This window comes from Herpailurus yagouaroundi, unplaced genomic scaffold (genome assembly GCF_014898765.1).
Source record: "Herpailurus yagouaroundi ecotype Mexico unplaced genomic scaffold, PumYag 163, whole genome shotgun sequence".
NCBI lineage: Eukaryota > Metazoa > Chordata > Mammalia > Carnivora > Felidae > Herpailurus > Herpailurus yagouaroundi.
In genome coordinates this window covers 14,765,102-14,776,576 of record NW_024412404.1, presented here as the reverse complement: position 1 = coordinate 14,776,576, position 11,475 = coordinate 14,765,102, and the positions used below count along the sequence as shown (strand labels likewise).

The window sequence follows — 11,475 nt, the reverse complement described above, 5'->3', positions numbered from 1 at the left end:
CCCCCCAACAAAACACTGGTCTCACCTGTGGGTATGCAGAGCTGGGCACAGGGAAGACGGCAGGCCGGGGCATATGAGGCATTGGGTGGGCAGGGTGAGCTGGGTGGGTGAGGTATTGAGGGCTGCAGGGCAGGTGGGGCTGTAGAGCAGTGTAGGGGTGCAGGCCAGGGGAATGACCATGCCCCAGTCCTGGACCTGGATATAAACTGGACCCCACTGAGATGACTGGCACCACTGTGGCTGCTGCTGTCACTGCTGCTGCTGCCACTGTAACCGGCTCAGTGCCTGGGCCCCCCCTGCCCTCAGGCAGCCCCCGCCCAGCCTCCCCAGCTGCCCTGATCCCACTGGCACTACAGCTTGTAGCCCCTTCACGGGCTGTGGATGAGCCACCTGCTGTTTGCTCATATAGCCAGAACCACTGGTGAGCAACCTCAAACAACACTTCAGGGTATACACCCCCACCCTTAGCCGCTTCTTCCACTGCCATGCAGGCCTTCTCCAACATCAGGTTATCCTGGAAGGAAGGGGCACAGAAGTTAAGGGGAGGGGCTTTACTCAGGCATGGTTGTAAATGACATTCCAACATCTTCCTCTGAGTTGGCTGGTTCCCAGGGAGGCATCAGAGGTCAGAGTCAGAGCAATGAATGCCTCACACAGACACTGAACAAACACTTGGTGACCAGTTCCAAACTACTTACAGTCCCAGTTCCAAACTAACCTAGCCACTCCCTCCCATCCAGTTCCCACCATCTCCCCAAGGCCTTCCCCAAGTATTCCAACCTGGTGACCACCTTGGTCCCTAACCTATAGATCTCCATTTCCTTATCTATAAAACAGGAATAATCCTAACCTCAGAGTCGTAAGGCAAAAGAAGTAATGGATGTGAAAGTGCATTAATATGTCAAGTGTCACCATAATAGCACAAACTAGAAAATTTGTGAACTTTAAGATTTGGAAATCGAGCTGGGCTGTTAGTTTTCCCCATGTCCCTTCCTAGATACCTGAAAGCAAGTCCCCAGATTGCCTGTAGATATACCTGCTCCTTGCACTGCACCAGGGCCCGCTGGATCTCATTGGGGTTCAATGCATGGGCATGAGGCAGGCAGCTTAGGGCTAACTCCGCTGCTGCCCTCACCATATTGGAGTCTCGTGCCCGTGATGCCCTGTCAGCCAGGGATGCAACCTCAGGGGGCGTCAGGTGTCCATCCCAGCATTCTACCAGTATAGTCAGGGCTGCACTACCAATCTCCATTGCCTGACCTTCAAGGAAAGGAGAAAAAAAAAAAGGGGGGGGGGTGGTTAGTATGGTGTCTTCTATCAGATCAGTAACTCCACAAGGATAAGACTCTCATTTCTATCAATTAATCCCCAACCCATTCCCAAATCAAGATACTTGGTTTACCTGTAATCCAGGAAACGTGCGAAGAATAAGTACGTGAGAGCCAGTTGGGAGAAACAAAGTTGTGCAGGCCAAGGGCATAAAGCCCAATCTCGAAGGCGCAAAGGTGCAGGTTGCGGTGAGGACCCTGATGGCCCCCTGAGGAAGATGGATGTGTGAAAATGGAAGTGCTGCTGTTGCCCCCTGCCTTGATCAGCACCGTCTTCGCCAGTTCGAAGTAGAAGTGTGCAGCTGCCTCTGATGGCTGATTGGGTACATGGGGGGCATGACTCTCGGGACGTCGGCCCTTGTACCTGAGGGGGCAATGGGGTAGGGACGGGGATTGGGGTTTCTCTGAAATGGGTGTCCAGGTAGGCAGGAAAGAGCAGGATAAGTGGTGTCGCTGGGGGAACAATAGTTGGATTACACCAGGGATGTGACTCTGAGGGTGGGCCAGATGAGAGGAGTATTTCTTCCACTGACCTGCCAACTTCAACGGTCTTTGCCCGGGCCCCTCCACTGGCACTGGCCCGGCGACTTCCACTGGAGGATGAGGAGCCCAGAGAGTCCGAGGAAGAGCTGCTAATGCTGTCACTGTCCTGTCCTCGGCCCCAGGAGGTGGGGGCCCAGCCCCCTCGAAGTGGCCTCCGGCTTAAGGTGGGGGAACTATCCGATGTTGTTTCAGGGGCACTGCTGTCAATGCTGGCCATGCCTAACTCCCCAAGACAAATCAGTCTCAGAAGCTAGAAGTTACAGAATTCACACTTCAGGAAATCCCTCCCTCCATGTCATCCCACAGGCTGTCATACCTGTGTGTTTCTTCTTAGGCCGCCCTGGGGAGCCCCAACCCCGTCCATTGTAGCCTCCACGACTGCCAAGTGCCAGGCGGCTGGGAACCTTCCCTTCCGCCCTTGGGGTCAAAGCTGCCTCAGATGGGAGGCCCTCACAGGGAGAATGTGGGGAACTTTCTAGGTGGGGAAAATAGGACATTGGGATAAGCCAAGGAAAGGGGACCCCAACATGAATCCATACCATTCATCCCCCCCTGCCCAGTGCCCCCACCTCACCAGGCACATTCTTCTCTGTGAAGCCCTCATTGGGGCCTGGCCCAGCCCCTGCCACATTCCCTGGCTGAGGAGGCCCTGCAGAGCCCGAGGTCAGTGGTTGCAGGGCCCCTGGGGCAGATGGGCCCCCATGCTTTGAAGGAGACCTCTGGCTGGCTGTGGCTGGGCGGCTGGATGAGTAGAATGAACTCAGTGTCTGGGGCTTATGCGTCTGGCTCTCTCGGTCCAAGAGTTTGTCTAAGATCTGAAGAAGAGAGAAGCAGTGACAGGATGCCCTTTATATCCTGACTTCTATTTCTATTACCTTACTTTCTCTTTGAAACAGCTTAATACTGCCTCTTCGGGAAGCCTTCCCCAGTCACAACCATAGGAGAACCTCCTGGATGATAGGCACCGGCTTACATATCTTGATATCCTAACACTTAACACAGGACTGACTACACTGATATTCAGTAAATATTGAAATAAATGAGTAACTGCTTCTTTTCTTTCATCCCCTGCCCAAGCACTCCTACGAGAACCATTGGTCTTATTCTTTATCAAGTGTCCCCAAGATTTTCCACTTATCCCCTATGGGCAGTATAGCCCTTTCCTCATTGGACTGCAATCCTCCGAGAAAGGGTAAAATTTTGCTCTCTGCCTGTCAAAATCCTAGTACTTCAGTCCCTACCTTTTTGAGCTTGGCTTGATCATCCTTGTAAGTGATCATTAGTGCCAGTGCCAGGTCACCCTTCTCCCGACGTGTGCCTTCACACAGGAGGGGATGCTCTGCCTCGCTCACTGTTGTCTTCATACCTGTGAGAAGAAGGGTCTCATAGGGACTGAGAATGGCCATAACTCCCAAGACAGCCAAAGTGAACAGGCCAGGGCTGCCCAGCCACCAGCATATGTGAGATAAGGAGTTCTCCTGGTCCAACCCACATCCCCCGTGGAAGGTCCCAATTGCCTATTACATCCGGCCTTAGCTCTGATCTGCTTTTTAAGACCTTCATAATTGGCCCACTCTACCTTCATGGCATACCCATCACTTCAAGGAAGTTTGACTCCTTGCCCTCATTAAGACTTACTTGATGGTCCCTGTCTTTATTCATGGTGTTTTGTCCCCTTACCAAAAACTTAACTGATCTTTTGACCTACATTCCGTATTCTATACCCTTCCTGAATCCTTTTCTTACATTTTGTGTGCCATAGCACACCTTTTGTCCCTAAATTCTTGACTGTACTACCTGGTTCAAACATGTCACATTCTGGCTGTCCCACTACCATACCACCCCTTCAAACAGGGACCATGTCTCATGCCCTTCAAGGCCTGGGCCAACTAGCTCACAGAAGTGCTCAAGATACTCCAGACTCACCTAAGGCAGCAACTGCTGCTTCAAATCCCAGCTCCTCATCCCCAGGCATCTCGTTGTTCCAGTTACGACTTGGTGGCCGGGAACCCGTGGGAGAAACCACTGGATGAAAGGTGGAATAAGGCAGAAAGAAGTGTCATTGGAAAGAATGAAATGTAGGCAACCCAAGACCCTCATCATTCCAGACCACTCATGAAGTTGCCTGATGGGTCCTAAGGATAATTCAGAGCCTTGGGCCTCTTGGTTTCTCCTTAGAGAAAACTACTCCTACCCAAGATCCCCACTCGAGTAGAGTCACGCACCATACCTGGAGCACAGAGAACGTCAAAGATGAAACTGGCCAGCATGAGAGGCAAAACGGGCCGATAGTCACAGAGTGTCCCCTCCCGAAGCTCCTCTGCCCGGCACCGCATGGTACTCATCTCACTTGGACCCAGAGGAATCTTCTTGAGCAGGGCAGCCACCTCAGACTCCTGGTATGCCAGCTTCACCTAAGGATACAGGAAGAAACTCAGACCCCTAACACTTCAGTAGAGATCAAGCTGTAAGTCTCTGAGGAGTCCCTGAGGAGACTGCAGTACAAGGCTGATGGAACCTCCGACCTCCAAGGCCTTGGTAGAAGCTGGGGGCCGCTGTAGCTCCAAGGCAAACATGCCAACTCGGAAGGCCAGGTTGTGGTGCTCTGGGCGTTCACTTAGCACTGTCAACAGGAAGGCTGCCTTCGTCAGGGTGTTGGTAGCCACCCAGGTCTGACGGCTCGTAGACACCTTGTTCTTCTTGCCCTAAAGAGGGGAAGTACAAGGAAGCAGACATATGAGTCTGACTCATCTTGGTGGAGTGAGGAGGCTCTCACTTGGGGTGGGGCATAGAAGAGGGTTAGCAATAAATGGGGGGAGAGGGCAATGGGGGGTCTCTCACCTTGGCAGGGGGCGGCTCTACCTTGAGGTCAGGTGGGTTGGCTAGCAGGTCCTGGGCAAGCTCCACAGTGAGGCGGGAGGCCTCACTGCTGTAGCCGTGCGCATGCAGGGCCTCAGCACAGGCAAACAATATCTGGAGAGGACGGGCACCACACAGGTTGAAGCCCCAACTTCCAGGGGCAGGACACCATATTCATACTCAAGCAGCAAACATCCCATGAGTACCTGCTATATGCTAGGCCCTATGCTGGTCCTAGGTATACCACAGGAACTCATAGTCTGATTAGAGAAACAGACACACGAACGCACAAACCAGCGTGAAGCCAGCTACCAGTGGGAAAGGCCAAGAGGGGCATAAGTGAGTAAGATACTTCACTGGGACCTGGGGCAAAGGGGCAAGCTCAGGGAAGACTTCCTAGAGGAAGTGATCTCTAAGATACCTGAGACCTGCAGAAAGAACAGAAGCTAGCCAGGAAAGGTGAGGGAAGAAGATTCTAGGCAGACAGGCCAATCTGTGCAAATGTAAGGATGCGAGAGAGAGCATGGCAAGCTAGAGGAATGGTTCGACGGACTGCAGTAGAAAGGGCAGAATGCCTAGATGAGGCTGAAAAAGCATACAAAGATCTGACCAAGTGAGGCCTCACAGGTCATGCCAAGGGCAGTGGGAAACCACTGAAGACTTTTAAGCAGCAGAGGGACACAATCAGACATTTCAGGAATATCAATATGGAAGCAGTGAAAGGAATGGACTGTAGGCAGGGAGGCCAGACAGGAGCCTGCTAAAGGCTTCTAACAGCCTCACTACAGTCCTGACATTCCCAATTAGAGCCAGATGGCCCCTCTCCCAGCTGTAGCGAAAGAGCACCCTCAGTGTCCCCTCAGAGTCCCCTCACCTCCATGCGGCTCTCCTGTTCCAGTGGCTTCAGCCCAGCAAACAGGTCGTGCTCCTCCCCAGCCCCGCCCTCAGCCTTCTCTTCCTCGCCTCCAGCCCCATCCTGGGCATTCAGATAATATGCCTGGTAGTCATCATCCTCCTCTCCAACTGCAGTGGCTGCCTCTTTGGTTTTGGGGAGCCCATTGCCACTGTCATCTGTGGAAGGGAGGTCATCCCGGGTACAGACCTCCCCAGGCAGTAGGCCATGGGGGCCAGCAGAGGCTGTGGGAGGCTCAGGCCCTTCTGAGAAGTACACACCACCATCTTCTTCATAAGTGTCTGGGGGTTCAGGAAGGAAGGTGGAAGGACCACGGGAGCCACCAGGAGGAGGGCAGGGTGGCGGGCTCTCAGGGAATCCACCAAAGGTGCTGGCCTCTGCACCGAGGGCCAGGCTGCTGTCATCCAGGCTCATCTCAGCCAGATCCGGCTCCAGGGAGCTGTCTTCGCTGCTCAGCCGTCGCTTGCTCCCACCGCCTGCTGATCCCTTGCCCCCACTGCCAGCCCCACCCAGTGCCTTGGCTTTGCCCCCACCTGGACCCATCTTATGCAGAGACTTATCTCCCCCCTCAGCAGAGAGGCGGCGGGGACCCCGCTGCGATGAGGGGACCCCCTCACCCAATCCCTTGCGCTTGGCCCCAGGCTCCTTGGGCCGCACAGCTGGCTCAGAAGGAAGAGATCGGGGCCGCTCCCGGGATTCCTCCAGGCCCCCAGGTCGGGAGGCACCTGGCCGAGGGGGCAGGGCTCGGGCCCAGCACAGTGCCAACTTCCGGTCGGTGCCGCTGTAGGTGACACCAGGGAGTGGGTAGGCCTCTTCCCAGTTGAAGTAGCAGGCCTCCACCGCTGGCCGGAAGCCAGGGAAGAGCCGCTCCAGGGTCTTTTTGTGCTGTCCCCGCTTCACATTCTCAATCACCTTCAGTTGCCACTGGCGTAGCTGGGCACACAATTCCCGGCGGCTGTGGGAACAAAGTTGGGGAGGTTGCTGGGGGGCTACATTCTGCTCTGAGAAGGGATGGAAGGAGATAGAGCAGGCATAACCCCCAGAAGGAGGGTACAGGAAGGGACCCAGGGAAGAACTTCTTGAGCCAGCTCATACACATCACTCCAATACTCAGGTATTTGGGAAAGTGGGAGCTATTTAAGGGAGGAAAGGAAGAGAGCTTCTCAGAAAAAGGACGCCTAAATCACTGGTAACCTTAACGCTCAGTACCTCCCATTTCCCTAGGACTAGAAGAATAGTACGTTTCTATGTGCACATGATATGAGGCCTTGGACTGTCCTGGGCTGGCCCAATATCCGTGCTGTGATGAGCCTAGGGGGAGACTCACCGCTGGGGGCTGAGTGCAGGGTCCAAAACAGCTAGCCTCCACAGTGTGACCATCTCATCACACATGCTGGCACATGCATGGGCCGCTACCTCTGACTGCCCATTGCTACGGCCCGTGTGTCCACTGGCGCTGCTGTGTGAGGCTGAGGTGCGCACGCTGTACCACCAACCTGTTATCTGGAAACAGAGAGCTCTGAGATGCACCTAATAGTTTGGAGAAAAGAAGAGCAGCCCTCCCCAGTGTCCCTGTCAGCAAGAGGTAAATGAAGTTAAGGGAAGGAGAAAATGAACCACAGCGGGGCCACCCAACTCTGGAGGGTTACCTGTTCATAGGTGAGGCACTGGTCAGTGAGGATTTCCAACAAAGGGGCAGCATTGCTGTCTCTCCGTTTGAACATCTCCCGCACAATGCTAAGTAGGTTCCAGACACCCTCTGGCTCGCGGCCCCTCAGAGGGCGCAGCAGACATGCCCATTCAGCAGCAGCTGGAGGCTCCGTGGAAGACAGATACATGGAGTTCACATCACTGTGAAGGTAATGGAGTGGAAAATGATTACTCTGAGATGGGGCTGCATACGACAGGTGAAAGTGCACCAGGGCTTTGACACAAAAGAGGCCCTGACCCAAAATACAGAGTGTAGGAGACAAAAGATGTCTAAGACAAAAATTCTTGAGGCACAGGTATTAACAGAGCAAAGGATCGATTAACAGCCTGAGGGTTGTTCCCTTCCACCACAGACACAGAGAGATCCAATTTACCTGAAGACCACAGGCGAAGGTCCACAGAACTTGTGTAGTGTCTTCTTGATGTTATCAGTGAGTGTTGACTCATCCAAATACCATGTACTCTGGTCAGAGGCAGAGGGCCCTGCTGTGGGGTCTGGGGATGATAGGTAGTCAGTTACATAGAGATAGGGACCTGGATTCACCTGACAACAGCAAGCTTTTAGTAAGTGGTGCTCTGCACCACCAGCTTTCTTCCGACTGCCCTTCCTTCTCTCCACACTCACCGGGGGCTCCACACACTGTATTGATGGCTGTTGACTGGGAAGAGAGGAGTTCATCCAGAAGACGCTGGGCCGTGGGGAGGATCTGAGGGGGAAAGGGACAAAGGCATAAGTGACCCAAGTTGGCCTTGGCCTAACATGAAGACTAATATGCAGTCCTGGAGCTTAGAGTTGGAGAAGGGTGTCCCAACCTCACTCACCTGCTGAGGGAGCTCACTGATGAGGTACTGAGCAAACTTCTGCAGCTGGTCCCTCTGCAGCCGAGACAGGGACTCTGATACTGGGGCACGCAAGCAGACTGCAGAAGCCTGAAGGAGAAACAGAGAGAAACAGAACAAGCTGGAAAAGGTTTGCTGACACTGGAGCAAGGGAAAGACAGGCAGATTAAGGGAGGCGAGGAGGCTCACATTGTGGCCAGGCATGCAGCAGAGAAGGGGGGGATGGAGCGTAGGATAGGGCCAGGATAAATTGGGAGGGCCTCACGTTGTGGATGCGGAAGAGACAGAGTGCCACGACGTGAGTGCACCATTTGGCCCCAGCCCCACAGGTGCAGCTGCAGGAAGTGACCCGGCAGCGGTCAAACATCACAGCCACGTTGTAGGCCCCTTTGGGGGGGACCATCTGAGGTGGCACCACTGTAGCACTCAGGTGGAACCCTGGGGAGAAACATGGGTATGGTCAGGGAGAGCCATCAAGACATAATTCTCTGCCCTCAACCCTGGCCCTGCAGTTATTCCAACAACCTGCTCCAGCTTCTTGCAGTAGGTCCTTAACTCATAATACAGGGGATGGGCAGAGCAGGGGGTGCCACAGGGCATGATGGGACCCTTACCTATCTGCAGTGGGTCTTTCACAGCCCTCATGCGGAACAGCTGGTCCCCTCGCTGGAACTCATCGGCACTGCCATTGGCCAGGCACGAATACAGCCTGGGAGTGAAGAAGAGGACACAGCCACAACTCAGCAAACAACCTGTCAGAGACCACAATGCCCTGGACACACTCTCCCCAGTGTCACTCCCTCTTGGGGAAAATCCCAGGCACTCCTCCCCTTGTCTTCTTCCTACAACCCCAAACACAGTATCTCCTTTGTTCTGGAGGAAACCCAGCACACAGTGTGGAATATCAGGACCCACTCCCCACCATCAGTCCTTTAGCCTCACCGGATATCCTCTTCATTCTCAGGGAAGCTCCAAAAAGCAATTCGGAGCTGTAGCTGCTCAGGCACTGGGGGATAAACTTTCTCCACCACTTCAAATGGGATATGAAATGCCACCTGCTTTGCTGAGAGCTCCACCAATGGGATCACAAGTCCATCTTTGGAAACAAAGGTTTAGGTGAGGGTAAAGAGAAGGGGAAATGAAAAGGGTCATGATTACCTGGCACCAATGCCAGCGCCTAACATCTTGGGCCCCACCTTCACTATGAAAGAAAAGGGAGATCTGGATGAAAAACCAAGGGACCCTCCTGTTAGGATACATCAACTCTTAAGATTTCATCTGGGGGAGGGGAGCTAACCAACTGCAGCCCATAACTTGCTACCTAAGGTCTAGAACAGAAGATACCACAGATATCCCAGAAACTCCTGGCCAAACAGGTGTGTTCCAGGATCCTAGCAAGTAACCCTCTCACATGGCTTGGCATCTAATTTCCCTTACACCTAGCACTTTATATTTATACTACATTGTTAATGTCTCTCCCCTGACATTCTCTTCTCCAACTGCTTTTTACTATCCCTTTTTCTCTAGATTATTCTAGGCCTCTAACTAAGGAAAGGAGACAGGCCAGAGCCCAAAGGAGTTAAGAGAGGGACCTCCAGTAGCAAGAGAGGCTGCATGTCCCTTGGCACACCTGATCCTTGGCTTCCTACAATTGGAAGCCTGGGAAGGGGAATGGGGAGGAAGATGGGTTATCCCAAGGGAACCTAGCTGCTGCTCCTGAAAACACCTGGAGTAGGATGGAGTTACCACTCAAGGTTTCCCACACTGTTTTAATCAATAAATGGTGAGGGGCGCCCAGGTGGCTTAGTCCGTTACGCGTCTAACTCTTAGTTTCAGCTCAGGTCAAGATTTTCGTGGTTCGTGAGTTCAAGCCCCGCATAGGCTCTGCACTGACAGTGTGATGCCTGCTTGGGATTCTCTCTCTCCTCTCTCCACCCCTTCCCTGCTTGCTCTCTCTCTCTCTCTCTCTCTCAAAAATAAATAAATTTTTAAAAAGGTGAAACGTGACAGACTGCATACATATCTCACCAAATTGCTGGTCAAATTAGAAGACAGATCAGAAAATCATGGAGCTGAAAGAAACCTCTTTTTAAAAAAAAAAAAAAAAAAAGTTAACCTCCTTATTTTACAAGTGAGAGACTGAGAGTACCCCGGGATGGCAGCGGGTTTGGGGAATGACATGCTTTTCTAGATTTTAACCTATTCAGGAAGATACCAGTATGTTGAAAATTTTCACCGACATTACTTCAGTTACTTCCCTCAAAGTGAAGGAGCTCTAAGCCCCAAGGCTACCCACACATGCAAATGTGAAAAAGCAAAGAGACCACAGAAGACCCACTGTGAAACTGCCTATGATCTTTGTGCATGTGTGGGTGTATGTGCACAGAACATATGCTACCTCTCCAACTGAAGTTGAACACTACCACTCCTAACAAGTGACATACGTACACTTCTTTGTCCCAAAAGGGTGCTAGAAATCTCTGCAGGGAAGTTTGGAAAACAGGAGTTTGGAATGGCCGGAGTACAATCACAATCCCAACTGCTGAAAAAAGTCAGCTTGCATTGAGGCCCAGAACAAAAACTGTGCCATGAGGAAGGCAGGGAAAGGATGTGGTAAGTCTTGAGCCTGTGGAGCTTCACTTATCATCACTCTTCCCTCAATCCCCTTTAATAAAAGCAAAATTCTTCACAGCACTAATCAGTTAATTCACTGAAAGACCCCAGGATGAAAGAAACTCACAGCACAAAGCAGGAAGAGCATTTCATAAGGAGACTCTAGAGACAGTTTCCTACACTCTTCCCCAGGCCCCAGATGATAGAAATCTAAGGCTCTAATCCAGTGGTCCCAGCTTCTGACAGCTGTTCAATATGGACAAGAAACAAGCCTCTGATTTGAACCTATGTGACTATGGAATCTCCAGTTCACCTCCACTTTCCTATGAGTGGAAGCCCTTCTTGGTGTAGCCAAAATCAGAGATCATCATCACCCCTAACAAGAAGCTCCCAATGCACTTTGCAATGGGGGTGACAAGCCTCAAGTGGTCCCTTCTTCACAATCCACTCCCTACCCTCCTTCTCTTCTATTTTCTGGCTTGCCGCGGGCTTAACTAGGTAAGTATTCCCAAGTCAGAGGAGTTTTTTCTTCTATTCCATTACTAAGGCAAATGAACCACAAAAAAATCTACTTTCTGTCGCTAATGGTATCCAACCCAGAATTTCCCAGCCATCACTCCAACACACACACACACACACACACACACACACACACACACACACACACAC

General features: G+C 52.3%; 1 protein-coding gene across 1 annotated transcript in view; it reads right to left on the bottom strand.

Moving 5' to 3' along the window:
* Window positions 1–4: 4 nt before the first annotated feature.
* ZSWIM8 (zinc finger SWIM-type containing 8) overlaps window positions 5–11,475 on the bottom strand; it is a gene marked incomplete at its 3' end in the record, with an annotated part of 12,395 nt that continues 924 nt past the window's right edge. Inside the window, exons 2-21 of the mRNA XM_040485060.1 lie at window positions 9,136–9,289; window positions 8,808–8,902; window positions 8,459–8,631; window positions 8,176–8,283; window positions 7,979–8,060; window positions 7,728–7,848; window positions 7,293–7,494; window positions 6,971–7,146; window positions 5,605–6,598; window positions 4,713–4,844; window positions 4,397–4,576; window positions 4,102–4,285; window positions 3,798–3,896; window positions 3,113–3,237; window positions 2,446–2,686; window positions 2,188–2,346; window positions 1,862–2,090; window positions 1,403–1,692; window positions 1,037–1,260; window positions 5–514 (exon numbers count right to left, since the gene is read on the bottom strand). Of these exons, the coding sequence (XP_040340994.1) occupies window positions 5–514; window positions 1,037–1,260; window positions 1,403–1,692; window positions 1,862–2,090; window positions 2,188–2,346; window positions 2,446–2,686; window positions 3,113–3,237; window positions 3,798–3,896; window positions 4,102–4,285; window positions 4,397–4,576; window positions 4,713–4,844; window positions 5,605–6,598; window positions 6,971–7,146; window positions 7,293–7,494; window positions 7,728–7,848; window positions 7,979–8,060; window positions 8,176–8,283; window positions 8,459–8,631; window positions 8,808–8,902; window positions 9,136–9,289 (4,478 nt within the window). The remainder of the gene's footprint in view (window positions 515–1,036; window positions 1,261–1,402; window positions 1,693–1,861; window positions 2,091–2,187; window positions 2,347–2,445; window positions 2,687–3,112; window positions 3,238–3,797; window positions 3,897–4,101; window positions 4,286–4,396; window positions 4,577–4,712; window positions 4,845–5,604; window positions 6,599–6,970; window positions 7,147–7,292; window positions 7,495–7,727; window positions 7,849–7,978; window positions 8,061–8,175; window positions 8,284–8,458; window positions 8,632–8,807; window positions 8,903–9,135; window positions 9,290–11,475) is intronic.